The sequence below is a fragment of the Bombus pascuorum genome, chromosome 17 (assembly GCF_905332965.1).
Source record: "Bombus pascuorum chromosome 17, iyBomPasc1.1, whole genome shotgun sequence".
Taxonomy (NCBI): Eukaryota; Metazoa; Arthropoda; class Insecta; order Hymenoptera; family Apidae; genus Bombus; species Bombus pascuorum.
The window spans coordinates 1366483-1390746 of record NC_083504.1 but is presented as its reverse complement, the minus strand read 5'-3'; the positions used below and the strand labels follow the sequence as shown (position 1 = coordinate 1390746).

The 24264-nt window shown below is 32.2% G+C and overlaps 2 protein-coding genes and 1 long non-coding RNA gene across 7 annotated transcripts; 2 read left to right on the top strand and 1 right to left on the bottom strand.

Moving 5' to 3' along the window:
• The first annotated feature begins 1222 nt into the window (after positions 1–1222).
• LOC132915471 (GA-binding protein subunit beta-1) lies at positions 1223–5688 on the top strand. 3 transcript variants are annotated; one of them, XM_060975294.1, is made up of 8 exons: positions 1223–1573; positions 1969–2071; positions 2149–2307; positions 2383–2580; positions 2647–2983; positions 3067–3342; positions 3465–3697; positions 3783–5688. In XM_060975294.1, exons 2-8 carry the CDS (start codon positions 2009–2011, stop codon positions 4038–4040), a joined length of 1524 nt encoding a protein of 507 aa, XP_060831277.1. In that variant the 5' UTR covers positions 1223–1573; positions 1969–2008; the 3' UTR covers positions 4041–5688. The 3 variants fall into 3 exon arrangements, with proteins under 3 accessions (XP_060831277.1, XP_060831275.1, XP_060831276.1); XM_060975292.1 differs by having other exon boundaries at positions 1227–1573; positions 3420–3697; XM_060975293.1 differs by lacking the exon at positions 1223–1573 and having other exon boundaries at positions 1595–2071; positions 3420–3697.
• A 305-nt stretch (positions 5689–5993) lies between these two features.
• On the bottom strand, positions 5994–6321 carry LOC132915534 (uncharacterized). Of its 2 annotated transcripts, none has more exons than XR_009659885.1 (2): positions 6187–6321; positions 5994–6121 (listed from the first exon to the last, which is right to left on the bottom strand). It is a non-coding gene; the product is annotated as an uncharacterized LOC132915534 (long non-coding RNA). The 2 variants fall into 2 exon arrangements; XR_009659884.1 differs by having other exon boundaries at positions 6180–6269.
• A 424-nt stretch (positions 6322–6745) lies between these two features.
• On the top strand, positions 6746–24049 carry LOC132915445 (titin homolog). 2 transcript variants are annotated; one of them, XM_060975234.1, is made up of 17 exons: positions 6746–7452; positions 7543–7822; positions 8600–8784; positions 8913–9109; positions 9190–16028; positions 16112–16326; positions 16394–16697; positions 16764–16942; positions 17025–17214; positions 17280–17512; positions 17589–17988; positions 18079–18187; positions 18297–18642; positions 18726–18770; positions 18849–18965; positions 19024–19126; positions 19208–24049. In XM_060975234.1, exons 2-17 carry the CDS (start codon positions 7678–7680, stop codon positions 21280–21282), a joined length of 11682 nt encoding a protein of 3893 aa, XP_060831217.1. In that variant the 5' UTR covers positions 6746–7452; positions 7543–7677; the 3' UTR covers positions 21283–24049. The 2 variants fall into 2 exon arrangements, with proteins under 2 accessions (XP_060831217.1, XP_060831216.1); XM_060975233.1 differs by having other exon boundaries at positions 6746–7822.
• The last annotated feature ends 215 nt before the right edge of the window (positions 24050–24264 follow it).

Sequence of the window (24264 nt, the reverse complement as noted above, 5' to 3'; positions counted from 1 at the left end):
ATGATTTACGTATTAATCTCTAACATTTTTGCATTGATTGTGCTATTACTGCACTGAATCGATAATGTCACATGCGATACAAAAATGGTATGGAGGATCAGGTATCCTCTAAAACGTGAAACACGAAAAAGCATTGGATGCCACGATGTCATCACAGATGTCACGTCTATTCCGTACCTCATCGATGATAGTATTCGAATATGAATATATTCTATAATACCAACTATTCAGAGGATTTATTGTATTATGTATTATTGTATATTATGTATTATTAAATTATAACGTCGTATGAAGTGTAATTTGGAATAAATTACAACCATAAACAAGACATAAAATTTATATCTTGTTTGTGATTCCAGCCATACCACTTATCTTTCATTTATATAAATACATCAAAATTATGTGCATTCTTTGTTTCTATATACATATATTTTCTCCGCATGATGATTGCATGATAAAATGTTTAGATTGTGATATTGAGTTAATTATAGGACGAATTGTAAAAGGAAGGATCAGAATGTAAACAAGCATACTAGAAAAAGAGAAAAGAAAGAATAAAAAAATGGAAAGCTATAAACTAAAAAGAATATGAAAAACAAAAGTATTATTTTAGGAAAATTAATAAATACATATTTCAGATAAAGTATTACTAACAACGTTTTTAAAATATATATTTAAAATGAACGATTTACACAACTTTCATTGCATATAAAATGTTAGGAAATGGAGTAAAAACAAACAGAATACTTTCTGGCTTTTGATCGCTTACTATATAAAATGCATAATTTTCATGTATGTGTATATATGTATGTGTATATATATATATATATATTCGCATATTATTTATTTAGATACAAATGATTAGAAAAATTTATATAAGATTCATGCCAAAGTTCGTACGCAAAACATACATATATGTAAATCTTCGTCATATCATAAATATTTATTATATTCATTTAATCAAATGTTTTGGTTTCATACAATTTGTTTATTATATCGCTAATGAATGTTACATTTTACAACAATTATTTCGCTTTTTTTATCTATAATATTTAAATTTAACTACTTCGAAACATATTCTACAAATAAAATCGCGGTCCTATACACGACGTGTATATGACCATAACCATGTACATATGCTATGTATGTATACAACTGTGAGTAAAACTTTACAACGTAACCTAACCTTACTCGAATTTAATACACCTAACCTGTTTAATGTAAGATACTTTTCACGTGTACCACAATGTGGCGCTGTAATACGCTCTATTTAACATATTTGACTACTATTTAGTATTATTTCAAATAAAGTAATTAAAATGCGCTAAGAAAATTACGAATTTACATAAAAGGATACCTCTAACCACAAAAATACGTCCGAATTGACATCAAAAACTGCTTAGAACAATGATAAAATTGTATTAGGAATGGCGCCAAGGTGTCGCCATTTTCATAAAACTTTACCAAGACGGTAAATCGAGAAGGCTGAGGGGAGGAACAATTCCTCAAAGTGAGTGTGTGCGCTCGAAAATTGTTGGAAAAATTGCTAAAAAGCAAGAATAATGTACTGGTCGTAAGTATAACTTTCTTCAATGTTATTTACAATCGACTTGAATCGCTTTTGGGTACAAAACACGGGGCCTATGGCATGGGACTTCCGTTTAATGAACAGGAACAGGAAGTTCCTCACAATCTGAAATGGCAAAATAAAAACATCCTGTACTGAAGAAAATTTTGAAAAATATACATGCTACGTTTCCGAACAAGTAGGCAAAAATAAATAAATCGTGTTAATTTTATCGAATTGATCTTCAAATTTTAATTTGTCGACCTACTTTCGATCCCGGTACTTCAAGGTCGAACAACACTGACGAATTACTGAGTGAAAAATGGAATGGTCACAACTAGCCCTTTTTATATTAAAACAAGTCCCAATGATATCAATTGTTATGGATCGTTTGATTTTAGCATGCATCAGAAAGAAGGGGATTGAGTTAAATATACAAAAATGCAAGCTGAAAGTATTTGCACTAATGATATTGAGGGTCTGGACTCAGATACCCTTATTCCTGTATGTATAATTTCATATAAATCTGTTTCATATAATCATTCTTTAGGCATATTGTTTCATCTGTAAATACTTCATAGGTTGAAATTCTTTCCTGTGATGTATCTCATCGAGCACGTTCTCAAGATGCCTTATCAATAGTGGAATTAGGAAAGCAATTACTTTTTAGTGCAAAATACGGGGATACTGACAGTGTCCGTGACCTAATGTGCAGAGGTGCACCATTCACTACGGATTGGGTATATATTTTCATAATAAACTTCTACAATTAACAATTATATAGTAATTCATAATGAAATAATATTTTTTGACAGTTGGGTACAAGTGCATTACATTTTGCTGCACAAAATAATCATACAGAAACTGCTGAGGTTTTACTTAGGGCAGGAATTTCAAGAGATGCTAGAACAAAAGTGGATAGAACGCCTTTACATATGGCTGCATATGAAGGCCATCATCAGATGACACAGTTACTTCTTAATTATGGTGCAGATGTCGATAGCAGAGATATGGTAATTAACATAAAATTTTAAAATAAACTTCGTGTATCATATATTTAATGCAAAAAACATTTACAGTTAAAAATGACACCTTTACATTGGGCGGTAGAAAGGGAACATGTAGAAGTAATGCATGTTTTATTAGAACATGGAGCAGATGCAAATGCAACTAGTAAATTTGACAAAACACCAATTAGTCTTGCATTAGAACATGATAGGCTAGACTTAGTAGACATATTGCAACAAGAAAGAGAAATTGTAGGTATTAGAGCACATCAACAAAATCAAGCAAATTCTGCAGAACTTGAAGTAGCAACTCATAATTTAATACAGTTAGAATCTGAAAGAGAGGAAGAACAACAAAAATTTGAACTTCCACAGCAAGACTCACAACAAAAAAAAAAGATTACACAAGGTATATCACTTGATATTTTAATCATTAAGATTTTTAATGTCAAACTTGATTAATAGTACTATTACTTTTTATTAAATATCTAGTGCAAGTGGGAAAAAAGCCACGAATGATCTTTCAACAAATTCATGTTGGACCAAATGTTGATGTTGATCGAGAAAAAGAAATCGAAGGTGTGGGTGAAATTACTGATACAAATAATATTAATAATAGTAAGAAACGTAAAGATATTACAACTATTGGGGGAATTAACAAAAAATTTAGATTATTAGAAGCACATGGAATCACAATGATACCTGTAGATAATGACTCATCCATTGTTGAAAATGCAATGGAAAGTGGAAGAACAGTTGTTTTAACTGGTACAAAATACTTTAATGAGATGTACATTTTGCTATATATATTTATATTTATCGACATCGATAATTTATTCTTACAGAAGCAGGTAAACTTGCTCTAAACTTAACAAGAAATTCTTCAATAGGAATGAAACGACTTCACGTAGCTGGAAAAAAAGGGACTCCTAGGAAAGTGATAGCAATTAGAGCAGATCAAATTTTAAGTCATAATACACCCACCCTCACATCCCGAGGACCCAATATATTGAAAAGATCTTCTGTGGATAATAAAGCTGGAAAATTGTTCATTTCTTCAATTTCTAGTACTACGCCTGTATCAACACTTACACAATCTAAAAACTTAATATCTCCATCAGAGGTGTGAAATCAGATATTAAATGAAAACAATCAGATTAACGCATATTTATAACTTTTATTATATTCATGTTTAATGATTTTAACAGAGTAAAATCATTAATTCGCCCACAAAAATGACAGAACCAATAATTTTACAATTAGACGATGATATAGAAGAAATTGTCGAAGATGATCCAACGCATGATAATGAACCAGTTATGGATATTGCGCTACTGAATAGACAATTAGCAGAAGCACGAAGACAAGCAGCTGAGTATCGTAAACGGCTTCAAAAAAAAGAGGAAGAAGCTGAAATATATAAACAGCAACTTAAAACTATTACAGCGCAAAGGGCATCCAAGTGATTTTGTATAAGTAAATATTTTATCTTAAGTTTCATTTCTTCAGCCCTCCTTTATATACAAAAAATATCTTCCCTGGCTTTTCAGCTTTGTACAAGATTTCATTTGAAAATTGTACTCTAATATTTTAATATATTTTCTCATTGTCTTATCTCAAAGCATTATAGTAGTATTTATACGAGCTTCTCGTTACTAACTACTTACTTTCCTATAGATTATTTTACGAATTTACAAGATACTTTAAATCGGTATTATTAATACTCTTGATTTATATCAGAAAACTGAGTTGGTCGTATTACAGGGCATAATTCTCTATTATTTAATATATGCATGCCTTTTAAAAGCTGCATATTATATGAGTGTGTGTGTATGTGCGCGCACATGTGTATGTGAATGCGTAATTAAGTCTGATTTATACAGTACATAAATGTTTTTTTAAAAATAAATGTAAATATATACAAAGCATCAATTTGCTTTCCACATAATATCTTGCAATTGATTATAATCTCTTTCATAATATAATATTACTACCTTCAAAATATTTTTTTACATTGAATTATACATTCATTACATTAATAAAAGAAACACATTATTTATTGCTTTAGCTACATTTATTATAAATTAATGTCAGAAAACAGTATTTTCTTCATTCTCGAGATTACATCATTTTCCCACTAAACACACATTTCTAGGCATTATTAAGAAAATAGTATAAAAAATAAATAATACTACAATAAAATACGTTTTTAAATTGTACATGATCTATTTTATATATAGTGAATTTTTATATATATTTTAAGGTTACATAATAATTATGAAACTATTCTATAATGTCGTTAAATAATTAGAACTATATGAAAAATAAAACAAATAGGAGATTTCTATCAAAATAAAAAGTTTTATGAACAAAATTTTAAATAATGAATATTACCTATCTCTTTATATTTTCTAAAACAAAAATGCTATAAATGTTTCACTAAACATTGTCTACTGACAAGAAACATCGTATATATCACTTATATATATATCTATAAATCAGAGGAACATAATGATTCAAAATTTTAAAATTGTAGTATATTGATTGATTAATTATAATTAATTTTCAATCAGTAAAAACAATATTTTTTATGAACAGTTTATCGAAAGCATAAAATGTGGAAAGCAAATATAAATATAAAATAGTTTGATTAACAAATGTATTTACATATTATTTCGATAACTACTGTTATCGTTCTGTATATTTTCGTACAAGTAAGATTTCATTTCAAGTATTTTATCAGTAATTCCCAGTTAAAACATAATTCAAAATTACGAATAGTTATTTTGTTTATTTAACAGTCTATATGGTGCTATGTATTCGAATGAAATTCTAAATAATTGAAACTTCTAGCTTAAAAATGGCAAATAGAAAAATGTACAGCAGACAAAAAGAAAGTAGTCCACTCAGGTACAAATGACGAAGTATAGAATGTATGAAAGAGAATTAACAACTGTCAAATATTATTGAATCCAACAAATTACATAATATTATGACTTTTTAATATATGTTGTAAATATAAACATTTATATAATACAATAATGATAATAGAAGTTGTTGATGCAGAGTTGTAAACTTTCACTCGAAAATAAACATTTTATATTTCACGAATTATTCATATTGTTATGCTATTCAATACCGAATAGATATAGTAAGAATAGTTTTATAAAACGTAATTCAATTTTTTTAACGATTCAATAAACATAGATGTATATATAATATATACCGAATATATCTCGAATAATTATTCGGTATATATTATACCATGCCTGTACGAATTTGATATAATTAAATTACATAAAATATGAAATATACGTGATAACTTCGTAAAATTGTTAATCGAAGTTTTATAATTTCACAAAACAAGCATATAATCGATAATCTTGTGAAAATGTCTCCCGCGCTATCGATTTGAAAGTACTCGTGGCAGCACCGTCTACCACAAAGTTTCATATTTTAAAAACTTTGTTTATCGATCTGTTCAATGGATTTCCGTTTCACCTCCTGTTGAAAGGAACGAAACTATTGCTCGAAAATATTCTTTCATCTACAATTGGAAAAATACAATTTAGAAATAGTCATTACGACTAAAAGGAAATTTTTACCATTTACTTGTAACATAATGGTGTCGACAAGGAGTCTTGTCTCTACGCTGCATATAGGTATACATCGCTCGTGTTTCTGACTCTCGCGATCGATCGCAGCAGTCGCACAATCTCAGCCTGCTATGAAACGTCGGCGTGTTTACTGTGTTTGATATATAGCACCATACAGTATAAGGCCATGTAAAAATTACAATAAACGGTGTGACAGAATCTAAATGGAGTAGAGTACACACGTTCATGTGCAATTCGTTAAGAATCGAGTTTGTTTCGATAATTCGTTAAATCCGCGAGTGTCCACGAGAGGAACGTAATAGATAGAAAACAATAATTCCATTTCCTATGGTTAGTCCTGATTAATTGAATCGTTACTCCCGCTATTCGAAATTATACGAAACTACGCAGAACTACGTCATTGAGCGACAGCGTCGGTCGGGGAAACCTTGAAATGTGCGTTTGACGTTCTACCGTAAACTTTTCGCGCTCTTTCAATATAATCGAATTTCAATGATACCACCGAACAAATAGACTGCATAAAAAGATAACTTATGCTTATTGGAACGGTAATCTGATACTAGACGACACGACAAACAAATCTAATGAAGATAGAATATAAAGAAGTTTGGTTGAAGGATATAATTTCGTAGAGATGGCTTAAAGCTTGGCAGGTACTCGAGTACCGCGCCATACGCAGGTTGAGAACCCTCTAAATGTTTCGTAGCCCGGACCTGAAGGCGATGTCCAGTGCGCCGTGGTGCAAGGAAGGGGGCTGTTTTCATTGTCATTGTGGTGGTTATTATTTCTGCGCTGCTAATATACCCTGTGATTCGACAGTAACAATTCTCGCTGATAGAACAGCGAGGTACGAATAACGTTCGACCAGGAAAGGCGATACCCCCACGATTACGTGCATCGTTATTATTGCGCCCGAAGGTGCGCGCGCGCGCGCGCGCGTGCACACATTACACATCTTGTATATACTCGGGAGACGCAACGATCTTCTTACTTGTATGTATGAGTGTGTTTGTGGTAAGCATCGTGATATGTGGAAAAGTGTAAAGTGAACGAAGAAGAGAAGGCGCGTGAGAAAGTATTCGTTTTCTTGAATGCCTGAACGATACGAAAATAGAGTGGGAGTTTAAGCAACAATACAAGTACGTGCGCGTGTGTTTTTTCTCGCTTCTGTCCTTTATCGTTTTCATTTGTCTCTGTTGGACGCGCGTGTCGTTTGTGGTTTTAATGCGGGTGTGAGTAGAACAGGTAGAGAACAATCAAGGTAACGAAAGCAACGAAGCGGGAAGCGGTGTTCGAACGTTCTAAAACATTGATTTTCTGTCATTTTTCTTTTTTTTAACTACGTTAACAGGTTTTTTTTATAAACGTGCTGTGAAACGGCAGTGACGATCGAAAGTAATTTGACGAAAATGCGATACGAGTTGTTAGGTCGCCTAGCGTAGTATATCGCCTAGCGGCGACGGGCCCAGAGAGAAGCGGCGGAAAAATGGCGTCCGATAACGAAGCCTCTTGCGCGAGTGACCCAAATTTCGCGGTGATTTGTTCGTTTCTCGAGTGCTTCGGCAAGTCCTGTGGTATCGTTTATCCTGATATTGCGCGCCTTCAAGAGATGCTTGAAAACACACAGGAGGGTAAGTAACACCTGCATGCATACGTGTATGTGCAGAAAAGAGAGAGAGAATGATTGACCCGCCCCCGCGGGGCCAAAAGTCTCGCGTGTGCTATTAGTTATCTTTCGCGATTTCGCGTTTTCTTCTCAAATTTTATGCTATTCCGTATTTTTTTATAATTCTAATATTATTTTCAAATAATTATTTTATACTGAACAACCACAAGTACTAAATTTATAGTTGTTTTCATCCCCTTTTTTTCATCGGAATTCTACACATCATTCTTAAAGATCTTTGTCTTCTTATTTGTTTACTTTGTGTAGCAACAGTTAACAATAAGAGAATTTACTAATTAATTAGTAATATGCGATTGATAATTATTTATATCAAATTCATCATTTCATTTAAATAATGCTATTATTGACAGTTTAGTTCAATTTACTATCTACTGTTGTTATTTTCTCATGTGCTGCCACCTCCCTTGTTGTCAACCTCAGTTACACGTGATTACGAGTTATGAATCGTGTGTCAAATTAATGATTTGAAAATACACATTTTAATGACTCTGATACTATATGATAAAAATGATTTATGAATTACTGTTAGCCTCTTATTGACTATGCATTTGTAAATAAAAATTTTAGGTTACTACATACGATTTTGTAATTTTATAATAATATATCTCTAATGAAAATATTTCAAAGATATTTCTTAATTTTATTTGTGCTAAAATATAAATATTTAATACTTTTTGTACATGTTTTTATTTCTATTTACAATCAGTTGTTTTTTTTTTAGTACCACAACAGTTGATAGATCTCCACATCAAATTATTACGAAAAACACGTAAAACAGTATCACCAGAAAAATGGGAACGTGCACTGGTTAAATTCTGTCATACATATTCTAATCAAGATGGATGGGAACTTGAACGTTTTGGTTACAAAAAAGCCCGTATAGCTGTTAAACTACGACTACTTAAAGTATAAATATAATTATTCTATTATATATTGTAAAATGTTAGATAAAGAATGTTTATGTTTATGTTTCCAATATTATATTTATATGATCATATATGCCAATTTTCTTTACATAAGTTTTTTCATTGCAGGTTCTGTTAGAAACACAGTTTGACCTAAATCAAAAGTTTAAAAATGAAGTAAATAAATTAGCAGCTAAGGAATTACGGGTAGAACCATTAGGAAGAGATAAATCTGGTTTAGCTTATTGGTGTCAACTTGATGAAGAGTGCAATATAAGGGTTTATAAAGAAGATATAGATGAAGAAAATTGGGAACTTGTAGCTAAGTATGTGTTCAATATAAATGTGAATTTCTTTTTGTTTATATTTTAAATTCTTATTTTAAAGTCTTTAAATATATTGTTAGGGATCGAGAAGGAGTAGTTAATCTTATAAATACCTTATCAAATGGAGAAATTGGAGCTATTCCAATTAATGAAGATAGTAATAGTTTAGAAATTTCTGAGAAACCTATTATTGATACGGGACAAATAACTACATCACCAAGTTTGGAGGATGAAGTTGCACAGGAAAATGGCATTCACATGGAAAGATCTGATGAAAAAGAATTAGATAAGAGTGGAGGTGAAGATTTTGAGGATGAAAGAGAACAAGATGACATTAATGAGGCTGGTAATGCTGAGGAAGACATGGATGGTGAAGATGAATTGACAAATGATGAAAGTTCTAAACAAAATACAGAGGAAGATGATTCTCAGCAGACAATACAAAATGAGATGGTAGAATCAAATCCTGTTGAAACACCCCCTTTATTATCATCATGTCCCCTCAAAATTTTAAATGCTAAGGTTGATACATTATCAGAAAAAGAAACAGTTTTGTCACAAGAGAAAGAATTAAGCACTGTTCAAAAAACGATGGTTACTACTATTGTATCTAATGATACTAAACCTGTAGAAACATACAAATCTGAAGAGCATACAATAGTGAGTAATTCAAAAATTGATTCTGAAGAATCAGTGCCTCTTAAATCAATTGAAACACCTGTTATTACATCTCCTCTTAAGTTAGTAAATGTTTCCGAAATGAAACAAATACATGAAGAAAAAGTAATTACTGGAATAACACATACATTGAATATAACAAAGAAATATGAAGATTCAGCAGATCAAGTTATGAAATCACTAGACAAGTTATCTAATAAAAATAGTTTTCTTTTTACTTCTGTTGATATGCCAACAACTCATAATAAATTGTCTGTGAAGCCAATAGATCAACTGGCTGCGAACCTTGTGAGGATGCAATCTGAAAAACTTGAAAAACCAAGTGGAGCAAAATCATTAGAGAAAATTGCTGAAAACCTAGCGCGATCGGGAAGTATTGTGGGAAATATAATAAATGGAGATGATGATAGAATACCACAAGATTTTTGTGCAAGAAGTCAGATAGATAAAGTGAATTCGCTTAGAGAACATAGAGGTATGGATTTGTCGACATCACCAAGAGGATGGGAGAACACGAACGAGCAAAACAGACCAATGGATTTCTCTGGAATCGATTTATCTAGTCGAAAATTTAACAAAACTATCGATTTACCTTCTGCCGGATATAGGGCACAAGATTTTCAACATAGAGAAATGGACCTCAGCACGAAGAAAATAAACAAACCGGAAATTACAAATTTACCGTATGATGCTCGGACTGTGATGATGCGTAATCATAGCATGGTAGCAGATTTAAGTAAACGACAAATGTCATTTCCTGGTTACGATATGTCTCCTGCTTCATATCATAATGCTTCGAGAATATCTAATAAAGAAGATCACAGATTACCAAATTATACCATACTTCCAGATCCGAGTAAAATTACGGCTCTAAGAATGAATCCAACACCGATAAAACGTCCATTAGAAGGAGATGATATACAACAAGACATATTAAAGAGAATAAGAGCAGATGTAATACCAATTAGAAGTTCCATGGATAAGAGATCAATAATGAGTAGTAATTGGAGAGATGAAGTTGGTGAAACCATTGAGGAACCAATGATAATGATTCAAGGTGAAGGATCTGGTAGTGATTGTGATGCAGTTAATCCTACTCTTGGAGAAGCTGTAGAAGAGCCCATAATTTTTTTTTATGGAGAAGGATCTGGTGAAGAGTGTCAGACAGGTAATCCTGGTGAGGATGCATCAACTGACAATAAAGAAAGCAATGAATCAAAAAACGAAGCTGATTCTGCTACTTCTTCTCTATTGCCGGGTAAAAATTTAGGCGAAGATAGTCTTATACACGAAGTGTCTACCGGATCTCTAATAACAAGTAAAAATGCCATAAAATTAAACAGAAATTATCCGCAATCGAGTATTAATGTAAGAAGTAATCGGCAAACTGTAGGTTCAACACAAGAAAAGTCCAAGTTCAAACCATCATTGGGCATTCAAATAATACCAAAAAATTCTAACAGTTCTGTAAAAAGGATATCAAGATGGGATGTTGGGAAACCAGAGGAAAAACCAGAATGTGACAGTAGTATCATATCAAATGAAGAAGACATATCACAAAAAAGAGATGAAATTGAATGTGAAAATTCCTCTAATAAAAATCAAGATGTTAAGATAGATGGAAATTCTGTAAGTAGTGAAAATTCAACTTCACAAAAAAGAAATATAGAAGCTGAAAATTTACAGGACACAGAAGGAAATTCCTTGAGGCAAAAACTAAGTCCTGTTTCTCAAGATTCCATGCAATGTGATTCTTCTATTTCCTTATGTCAAGCAGATACGTCAGAAACGCTTGAATTTTATCCAGAAATTACACCCACAACTCAGTCAATAAGTAATAAAGATGCTGCTGAGAATGTTTGTGATTCCGACAGTATAACTTCACACGAGACGAATACTGCAGAAAAAGTAGATAATGAATGTAAACCAGCAGCTGCATCACCACCAAGATTTTTTTTTGGTCCTAATTGTATTTCATACACTTCCAGAGCAGAAGTATTTGAGTCACCATCTGATCATACAGTTTCAACAACTATAGAATCTAAATCTGATACACTGCAATATGAATGTGTTTCTTCTTCCAAACCAGCGGAAGATATAATTACTTCTTATACGTCAAACGATTTTGGCGTAACTCAAATGAATAATAACTCGTTAAAAATAAATTCGTATGCACCTACAAGTAATAGTTCACTTCGTGAGGATGATAATAAGAATAAAATAGAAAAGGTTGGAGAATCAACTAATATATGGGAAGAAACAGTTCCTTTGAAATATTCTATAGATGGAGAACGTTGTGCAATGCAAAAGACAGAAATAGATTTGTCTAGTACTGAATCAAAAGAAGAAAATTTTAAATCTATTGTACAGGATTCTATTACTAGTAGTGAAAATACAAAAAACGAGTATACAAAATCTGAAGAAACAGAAATATCAGGCATAATTTCACAACCTCACAGTACGAATGATACAAATATGCAAGATGCAAATATAAAGCTTGAGAATGCAATTGTAACACCATCTACAGTACAGTTTGACTCAGATATTGAATCTATGCAACTTGAGATATCAACAGCAGAAAGTAATACATTAGAAGAACAAGTAAGAAGTCAGAATAAAATATCAGATTTACAAAATGATACTGATGAAACTGTAAAAACTCCAATTCTTTGTTCTAAAGGTGAAGCTGATTGCAATTCATCTGATGTATCAACACTTAAAAAAACTGAGTTAGGAACAGATACAACATTTGTTAATAATTCATGTTCATCTTCTGCTCAAAATTCAGAATTAGGTTGTACAAGTAAGGAAGAATTCTCCACTTATCAAGAAGTAGATAGTTTAGCAGAAAAAGAAATGGAACATGTATCTGAGAAAGAATTCGACTTATCTGTTGAAAGTTCTAAACAAAATGACAAAAATGATAATATCCCAGAATTTCATAATCAAGAAAAGCAATTAATAAACCCTGATAATGAGAACATGAAAATTTTGACAGATTCTGATGTACATTTGGCACATAATTGCATTAAAAGTAATAAAAAAATAGAAATTTCAGAACAAAATGAAATTTCAGTTAATTCATTTATCAAAAATTCTGTGCCTGATGTTAATACCAAATTAGATTTAACAGACAATTTTACTGTTACTAGTTCGGAATTAATTGAACAATGTAACAAAGATTCGCTAGTTCCTACAATAAGTAGCTCAGATGGTAATTGCACTCACAAGACTTCGATTCACGAAAGCGCTAAAGTGCATTCAGATTCTGAGAAATTTTCCTTTAAAGATGAATGTTCTATTTACAATGTATTAGCAGAAACAGTACCTGACACAAATAATTTTAAACCATCTAAATCTGATGCAGTTGAAGCTGAAGGAGAAATGATTGTATCTAATATAGTTGACATTGAAACATTAGAAAACCGAAGTTCCTGTGTTGATCAAGATTCAAATAAAGATATGACTATTGATGATAAATTGTCAAAGTCTGATAATGAACCTTTTAAACTAAATGAAGAAAAAGAATGTTTTGATGACAACTTATCATATGGAGATACACGTAGTATTTCGTTGGAATTATGTTCATCTTCTGATGAAACAAATAAATTTGGTACTGTTGTTGAAAGGGAAAAAACAAAGGACATCAATGATGTAGACATTCAGCAAAAATCTGATACCATGATAGAGCCTATAATTTCAGAAGATGAAAAGATGATTGAACAGAATGAAAAAAGTAATATAAATCAATGTGATTATGTTATAAAACATGTTGAAGACAGTAGTGTAAAAAATGAAGAGTTAAATTCTACAAATAATATTGTAGAAAATGCAAATAATACTCAGCAAGAATATATTATTGAAAAATCAAAGACAGAGGAACCAAAATTGAATCAAATAGACATGAATCCTGCGAATTTGCAAGAACCAAACAAAATGAAACAGTCTTTAGTCGCAAATTATGAGAGCAGTGACTCCAATGATGACAGTAATGATGCTTTTGAGAGCCCTCAAAGAGAAACAATTGAAAATAAAAATAACTTGTTTACAGATTTAGAAGAAGAAACAATGGTTAGTAATGAACAAAAAATAAAACAAACAGTTCAAAAATTAATTACAAAGGATGAAGAATTGTCTGAAGAATTACAGAATGCAGTTACTAATAAAAAAGAAAAAGAATTAGTGTCAGAAAATAGTTTTAAAAAAATTGAAAATGAAGAAACTGAATATAAAGAGGTGAAGATAACTAACAAAGAAATAATTGAAGAAGAATATAACTGTATTGTTAGTCAATTTCATTTAAATGAAAAATTAATTATAAATGAGAAAAAAGATATTAATATTTCAGAAAGTAATAGTGCAGAATTAATAAAATCAGAGGTTTCACCAATAGTTTCTGAAACTGAGTCAGTGAATAAGGAAAATATAAATTCAGCATTAACTAAAACAAACAATGTAATAGGCGAAATAAGTGAAAACGATGGTTTAGTTCAAGTTTCAGACAAAATCATGAATACGATTTCTGAAGGAAGAAATGATTCTGAAACAATAAATTCTATAAACATAATTAAAACTCAAAAACAAACAAATGAAGACATTGAATTTAATGATGTTGAGAAAGAAATATCATGTGAGGGCTTGAAAGAGCAATGTGCAAAACCTATGGAAGAAAAATTAATAACGAGTTTTGATAATGATATCAAATTTATTAAAAATAAAGAAGTTGAACATGTTACAGAAGAATTTTCAATCATAGAATCATATAATAAATTGACAGAATTTTCAGGATTTAGTAATAAAGACAATAAATTTGCTACACATTTACATGATGAAGGAGATTTCAATAAAGATATGTCTGAAAATGATATAACCATTCATTCTGTACAAAATATTTTACCACTTGATAAATTTGACAATACATCCTCAGGTATAGATAAATCAGAAATATATGAAAATAATATTTCAACTATACCAGATTTCAAATCTACGGATAACTTACAATTTGTAAATTTTATATCTGAAAAATCAGAGAATTTGAGTGTTACAGATAACCATGAGAAGCATAACGAATCATTTCATGTTATAAATAAAAGTACAGAATCCCTTCCTGAAAATACTGTCTCTAGTTTAAATGATAAATCAGCAGTTTTTAATACACAAGAAACTACATCAGAATCAGCAATGATCATAAACGATGTTAAGAAGACAACTAGTAAGAGATTGAGCGATGTTTCTGATATTCAAGATGTTCCTCCATTAAAATCTAAATCTCCATATATAGAATCCAATCAACAAATATTAGAAGACTTAACAAATTCTAAAGTACAATTGGCTCAAAATTTGGATAATTTTAAACAAGTAGAAATTGATGAAAATAAAATAAGTGGGGATATAGTATCTAATAGTACCACGAAACATTTAACAAAACATGAATACAGCACAATATCTAATACAGCGGACATTGTGTTGAACAAAGTTGTGCAGGAACATACCGACGAAAATGACGAGAAAAAAGGGAGCTCAGAAATTCAAAGTATCGAAGAGAAAACAGTCTCTGTATCATCTGACGATTCAATGGAAGTAGACAATGAAAATTTATTCAGTACAGTTCCCGAGGAAATGGATCCTTTAGCATGTACTGACGATGATACATTTAAAAAATTAGACGATAACGAGCAGAGTGATATGTCTACTCCAAAAATAGGCTTACGGGTTAAACCCGTATCTGAACTCGTATATGATGGATGGAAACTGGATTCCACTGAATCACCAAGAGTATCCCGTAAGCGACATAATAGTTTCCATGAATCAAATTCTGAAGATATAATTGCAAAACAAAATGATGAAGAAATAATAGGAGGTAAAAGAATAAAATTACGTGCAAAACGAATACCTGATAAGCAACTGCGAAAGTCTATGGAGGAAAATCGCGTTGTAACAATAAGTTCAGAAGACGAGACTGTAAAATGTAGTCCTGAAAAGTCAGAAGATCAAGAAGTTAAGGATGTCAGCGATGACCAAAGTACTATTCATTCGGTTGCAATTGGAAGGAAAACAAGAGGACGTCCTAGAGGAAGACGAAGGCGTTATAGAGGAAGTGGACGTTCAGCTCGACCAAAACATTCTGAATTTCAGAGTATTCAAACTTCTGAGGTATCATCTGAGATCCATCTTGATGAAACACCAAGCAATAACGATTCTTTAAATATGACACCAATTTCACAGAAAAAACGAAAGAAAAGTAAGTTTTTATTTCTCCTTTCATATGTTTATATATTTCGCAGATGACATACAATTTACTATCTAGAAAAATATTATTTATAGGAAAAATGGTGTTGGGCCTAGAGGTAGGTAGAGATATTGTTCCTGAAACACAAACAGGATTAACTCAAGATGAAACACCTGTAAGGCAGTCTAGAAGAATAGCACAATTAAAAATTAAAGAAGAAGCAGATAGACGAAGGATTGAAGAAGAGACTTCAAATGAAAGAAAAGACAAAAAAGATTCAGTGGAAAGAAAGAAGCGGAAGAAACCAAAGGTATATTTTTTTATTTTGCTTAATTGTACAGTGATATTAACATATTATATAATTATCATAATTTTAGGCTGAAAGCGAAGAGGAAATCGTAATAAAAGAAATAGAGAAAGAAAAGAAATCTAAAAAGAAACGTAGAAAAAGGAAAAAGAAGAAAATGTCTGCTAAATTTAATGAAGCAAATCCATGGCAGAGTTCTTCAGGTTCTAGTAGTGATGATGAAAATGAGAATGATGAAGAAGAGGATGAAGAAGAAGAAATAGAAAGTGAAGGATCTCTGCTTTTTAAAAGCGATCATGAGTTTTCGCCCGAAAGTGATCTTGAAAAAGATCAAGAATCAGAGCCATTAAGAAGGGCAAGGACTGCGCAAAAAGGTATTATTTACAAACTTAAAAGAACACTAAATTGTACTTCGATATATCAACATTGTTTAATTATAGCTCAAAGTGATGTGGAAGAAGCAGATGATGAGTATGCTTGTCAAAAATGTGGTAAGGCAGATCATCCAGAATGGATACTTTTATGTGATTCTTGTGATAAAGGGTGGCACTGTTCTTGCTTGAGACCTGCTCTCATGTTAATACCAGAGGGTGATTGGTTCTGTCCTCCATGTCAGCACGTAAGCTTTTAATCTCAGCATTCTTGTTGAATAAGCCATTTACTTAAAAAAAATTGTGTCATAAATTAATACTTTATTTTAGAACTTGCTAGTGATTAAATTAAGAGAAAGCTTAAAAATGTACGATCAATTGACGAAAAGACATGAAAATGAAGTTTTAAGAAAGAAGAGACTAGCATTTGTTGGTATAAGTCTAGATAATGTTCTTCACAAAAATGAATCACAACGTCATCAAAAAGGATCAAAAGCCTCTAGCCAAGAATCTGATAATGGTAATCTTTTGCCTTTTCGCTACTTATTTTTGTTATCTTGAATTAATATCTTGTATCTTTTATAGAATCTTCATCAGCATCATCTTCGACAAGTACAGAAACATCTAGTAGTGAAGAAAGTGAACCTGTATATCAGTTACGTGAAAGACGATCCGCTAACAAATATAAATTTAATGACTATGATGCCATGATCAATGCTGCAATCCAAGACGAAGTAGAAGCAGTTCAGGGAGCTGGAAATCAAGGAAGAGGAAAAGACATTGCAACTATAGTGAATGCGGAAAAAGAAGAAGCGCAGGTAAAAAAAACTATTATTACATATTTTTACTTAATTTTATGTTATGTTAAATTTTTCAATAAAAATTGACTTCTAGCTGCATTTTAAGAATGAAGTATTAAACATTGAAGAAACTCCAGAAGGTAAAGATGACATTGACAAAAAATCAGAAAAAGAGAGCGATGAAGAGTATAAGATGGAATGTGAGGATGTTATTGATGAGGAAGAAGAAGAACAACACAAAGGAGCAGTAAAGAAATTCTTGTCGCGTAAGAAACATCGTAAGCTGAATAGTCTTGATATAAGCAGCGAAGATGATCCTGAAAGTGACGAAGATTTTAAAGGTACGAGTTCTGAAGAAGAAGAAGATTTTGATGACCATATAACATCTTCTGATGAAAGCACTTTTGCTGACGTAAAACGACGTAGTAGAAAAGGAGATTCGCGGTCCGTACGACGAAGCACTAGAGCCAGAACTACGCGTTACGAAGACTTTAGTAAGTATACTGAATCAATTCTCTGACTAGTATTAGAATAGATATTATTATATGAGGTAAGAAAAAATTGTCATAATAAACCTTTTGTAGTAAATGACGACAGTGAAGAAAGCGATAGACCAAAAAGAAAAAAATCCCGGTCTACATGGGATTCAGATAACGAAGATAGCGATAATTCATGGCGACAGAGGAAAAAAAAGTAAGATACTATTGTTTTATCCTACATTATTATTACTAAATAGTTAATTTATGATTAGTTCATTCTTTGTTCAATTCTTTAATTGTTTCACTCTTAAATTTTCTTTTAGAAGTAGGAACGTATCTACATCTAGGTATAAAACATTGCCGAAGACGAAAAATAGAAAGAAAAAGAAGAGAAAACGTATAATCGAGTCTGACAACCAAAGCGAAACAGAAGAGTCAAATGACGAATCAAAAATCGAAATGTCGTGTGAGATGCAACCACAATTAGAAAACAACGAATCTATAATGTCTGATGTATTAGATGTCAAACTTGATAACTTAAATGAAAATAATGAAGACAAACATATTAACCAGATAAAAGATATAAAACTACCAGAAATAAACTCGGAAATATCTGGTATACCTGTCACTCTACCACTCGAAGAAATAACGCAACAAAAAAAGAAGAAGGTACGATTATAGATATAATCTATTTGAAATAATTGTATTTCATTGTTTTTTTAATATACATATCCTTCCTCGATTTATCACAGGATAATGTAATAAGAACAAAGAAGACACCAACAATTCGAAGAAAAGTATGTTAAATTTATCTTATTCTACTTACTTTAATATATAATAACAAACTTTTAATTTAAACTTAATTATATTTTCAGATTATATACGGTGGCCTTCCAGATGAAAATAAACCAGAAGAAGAAGAAATATTAAGTAGGCGAACTCGCGGTAAAAAAATTAATTATCAAGAAGAAATGGCGTCAGATAGCGAAGAGGTAATACATAATGTTATATAACATAGGAGTTTAGAAATAAAAGAATGTAATATTATAGGAGCTAAAAAAGGCATTAAGAAAAACGGGTGAAAGTGAAGATGAATTTGTTGTAAATGAGGGCGAAGATTTAAATGAAGATGCTGAAAAAGATTCAGATTCAGGTAATTTGAGAAAAAAGCATATTAATGTTAAGAATATAAACGTAGAAATATTATGAATTAACATATAATATCACCTTATAGGTGATATTTATAATCCAAAAAAAGATGGTCATAAATTTAAAACTAAATCGCCAAAAAATAGAAAACCTAGGAAAAGCAAGAGTCCCGGTGGTAAACGGAAAATGTTAAACGATGGAACACCAAAACAAAGAAAAAAGCCTGGTCCGAAACCTGGAAGTAAAAACAAGTCACGTAAACAAAACTTCTTGCTTAGTTCTGTTATCCAAAGAAGAGATGATCAAGATGGCGAGAAAGATATCATGGCGAATGTCATGGATAATCCTATGGGAGAGATAGATCCGAAACTTGATGATAATCTTTCAGAGAATGTAGGTTTAACCAGTACAGCTATGTCGGTAGCAGGTTCTTTCACCGGAGATGTGCCAGAAGGTTCCTTAACGGGACTTGGAGCAGGTGAATTAGCTGACTTAGATGACGAACAATTAGAACAAATGATGATGGAGGATGAAGAATACGGCAGACGACAGTTAGAACTTGCAGCTATCGAAATAGCAAAAAAGAAAAAGAAAGAAGAACGAGAAGCAAAAAAATTAGAAAAGGCGCGTTTAAAAGCATTAGAGATATTGGCAGCAGAGAGGCAACGAGACCCTAACGCGCCAGAGGGAACTGATGGAGATGTACCAAAGAAGAAAAAGAGAGGCCGTCGGAGTAAAGCTGAAATTCTTGCAGAACAAATGCGCAGAGATGGGGCTCCGAATTTAAACACCACTGTTTTATCTGCCAGCGTGCCACAAAACTTGGTAACTACCATACCATCTAATATCACTCCCAATATGTCAGCGATTATGACTCCTGATGCGGAAAGAACAGGCGAAGGACACATTCCTATGATGACGGGACCAGATGGACAACTTTTTAATCCCGATGGATCGCCTATGAAACCTAAAAGAAGGGGACGTGGTAAGGGTAAAAAGACTCTTGCGCTAGAAGCAGCTAGAGCTGCGGAAGCAGCGGCAAAAGCTGCTGCTGAGGCTGGTTTAATTGGAATGGGCACTGATTCTAATTCAGAGATGAAACCTGGTGAAATCCCGAATGTACTTCCTACACCAGGTAGTAGCACCTCTGGTTCCGCTCCGTCCACACCACCTGCTGGCGTTGTTACAACACAAGGACCACCTTCATCGCAAACTCCGACTTCACAGTCTGTTTATCCGTCGTTACCACCTAATCAACAGTCTTCCGTTATCACCAGGATGCTTCAATCTCAACCTGTATCGAGTAGTCCACAATCGTTCTCCGCTGCAGCTGCAGCAATGGGACACAAATACTTTGGTGGACCAAACGCTGGAGGTCAAATAATGGGCGGACCTAGAACAGGTTACGAAATGCAACCACGTGGAAGAATACCTTCTCCGTATAGACAAGCGGGACAATCTTCTATACCACCTCATTTTGCTGCTGTAAGATCAGGAACTCCGCCAATGAGAATGAGAGTACCTGGTCCCCAAATATATCATACGCCGCATCATCCAATGGATCCTTCTCCATCAGGTGGTGGACCGATATCGATCAACAATCGAGATCGTAGTTCTCCACTTGGCCCTGGACCTGCAATGATTCCACCAGCTGCCGGAAGTCCTCTAGCAAAAGGTGGTCCTACACCTCCACCACCTCCTCCTTATGTCAGAGGGGCACCTCCCATGTCCAGGTTTGCAGATAATCCAATGGGTCCTAGACATCAAATGCCGCCTTTCACCAATGCATCACCGGTTAATCATAATATGCAACAACCATCACCGCCTCCTAATCGACCACCTGGTAATTTTTCACCGTATCATCCTCCCCCTCCTCCTAATTATCATTATGGTGCCTATCCACCACCACCGCCGATGTCCACAGCAGATGATGCAGCCGCATATCAAGGATCTCCGTATCCCGCGGATCACTTTTCATCTCCTGCGGATAATCAACCACCCATTCAAGCCCCGCCTCCCCCTCAGCCTCCACCACAACAACAAGCGCATGCGAACGATGCTGGTACTGGAAACAAACAGTACGATGAAGAAGGTTCTGGAGAATTTGGCGGTTTAGTATCATACTTCAGTAGCCAGAGAGAAGATGATCTTGATTCGTAGCATGAGTGAGATCTTGGCCAACCCTGAAACTTTATATAGGGTGCATTAAACAATGGTGTTTTAACGGTCAGGTAAGATCGCAACTTTTGCTCGAGAGGGACAAGTACAAGAGAAACATAAAAAAAGCTAGCAAGATGTAATGTAATCGTAAATACAGAAAAAAAAGTAGATATACATTTATATCTACTTTATATATATTATACATATATGTGTTGGGGCATTGGAATGTTTGAAATAATGATGAAAGAAAGAGTATTTGCATAACATATGATGATGTACGTTCTAACATTATTTTATACACATATTGTACTGTTTTAAAACGTAAGGAAAAAGGCGTAGAATTAGAATTGTCTTCCTCTTTGACCTCTTAAGCAAACAGTTGTTCAAAACATTTATACTTTCGAAATAGAAAGAAAAAAGGAAAGCCACCAAAACCAAATCCGAGGTTGGCCAAGCGAGAATAAGGGAAAAAATATTAATCATTAACAATGGAGCCTACTTCCTAAAAATTGTAAGCTTTTTGTAATTAGTTCAAGTTTGATTAAATTTATATGAAGCAAACGAGACCAGCCGCTAGTAGCAACGGAAGTTGCGTGTTGCTAGAGAAAGGATTATACAAAGATCTGACCAGAATTTTAACTAAACATCCATTAGTGTTTACACATGAAATTTGTGCACAGTTACTTCCGAATCCATTGTAGATGTGTAGATGTCCTCTCCCAGATAAACGTTTGCTGTTGAAAAAGTCGATCTTAGTAGCAATCAGGAGAAAAATTAACAAATTCGGACTATGCGCCGTTGTTACATGTATATATGTAAATACAATAAGTCCTTTAGATTATATTATATGTATTATATATACACAGTCACGCAGAATACTATAAAATGAATTAGTGCAAAGGGCACAAATGTAATATTTAAATTAAAACGAAAGGAACGGCATCCGATTATAATAAATTAACAAATGGTGTGAAGACTACTACTATAATTATTTATAAAGAAAAATTAAGAATTTATGATAGGTAGTATGTATATTGTATTTTACAAATTTTACTTGATAATTATAATAAAAGAATAAAACATTTGGATATAGTTATATTAGAGAACAGGAGGCTGCTAAGTCCAATTCTAAGAAAGTGAGAGAAAAGAAATTTAACGAAACTGACGTTAAGCGTGTGTAGATAATCGGGGGAAATAACTTAACGGAAGAAATTTTTATTTTATTATGGAGTGCAATTAAAAATACATATAAATACGTTTATATGTAGCTATATATGTATGAATATGACTTTTTTTTTTTAATACGTTCAACATAGTTGACAAAGACTAAAATGGTTTTCTTGTTTCTTATTTTTTCTACATCCGCTCTTTTTCCCGAAAATCTTTTTAAGATATATTTCAAGCTTTTTAAAAAAAAGAAAATATATATATAAATAAATAAAAATATATATACACACAATAATAATAACAACAACATGTAAAGAACTAATAAAAAAAAAATGTTTCGTACTATTAGAAATCATTATGAACTAGACCCAGGTGTTCGTACCTGCAGCGCAGCTTTGAGAAAACTATTCGTTGAATTCACTTCTTAGATAAATATTCGAAGAATATTGCTTTGATCAAGAAATGAATAAAAACGAAATTAATTGGATTAAGTGATTCACTGAACAGATACGATTATGTGTAAAAAAAAGATGATAAAAATAATAATCAAGATATAAAATATTTTTTAACACTCATTTTTTATTTTACATACAACAGCCTCCTGCTCTTTGATCGATCCGCAAAGCTGATAGTGTCTTTGCGTCACAAAGAATCATCATGTATCTGTTTAGTTATCACAAGTACGTGCATACCTAATATAAATAGAAGTTATATAAATAAAAAAAGGAAATCATTATCTTAGGATTAGCTGCTTGGGATAGTTTCCTTTACTTCGTCGAACGTTTAACAACCGAATTTGAACGATTATATACACACATTACAACACGCCGTATATTGTAATAGAGAGTTTACTACCGATAATTTTATGATTTTTACATCTATACGATATATTTCAGTTGTATATTGTTTAATGTACAATCTACTGTCTTTAAATATAACATGTGTCTTCGGACCATTCGTTCTTAGGGTGCGCTTCAAGGAAAATGCGAATATGTAATGTAAGTTCTCTCAGAAATGCTCGAATGGTTATTGATGCCATATAAAGCATTCATTGTATTGTAAAATATTATTGGAGATTTAATTTTTCATAATACAATGATCATGCGTATTTATATTAAAGAAAAAGAAAAAGATTGAAGCTTTTCAATATGTCCGAAGACTTGTTTTTTATCCTTTAAACAAAAAATTGAAACAGAGGGAGAGTGAAATGAATTTTTTTAAAAGATGTATATATATATTCATATACATTTGTATTGCTTTTATGCATGGCATGTCCGCATTTAGAGAAATTCGTATAGCTCGTACAAGATATATTTATGATAATACAATGATTCGATCTCAAAACTGGATAAATGTATTAAACGTGGTTCATACAACTTAAAAAAAGGTACTTCATTTTCATATATGTACCAAAATTTTCGCATTTATAAATGTTTCCTTGAAACGTAAACGAACGAAGTGTCTTATCGAGACAACAGTAAATGTGGTGCAGTTTAGCTTTTCTTTTTCGTAAGGGTCTAGACCAAACGCAATTATTATATTACATGTTGTAGCCTAAATACATTTTGTAATAAAATTCAGTATATTGAATATCAGAAAATGTTTTTTCTTTTTTTTCCGTGCGCTAAATTTTAATACATTTTATAGAAAAACAATTTATTTACTTGTTTCTAATCATATTGTTCTATAATACAAAATTTTAATATTATAAATATGCACATATTACAAGTTGATTATTTATTTTAATACAAAAGCCGAGATGTGTGTGTTATATACTAATTTAATATGTCAATAATTCCTTCATTTAAAATTGAA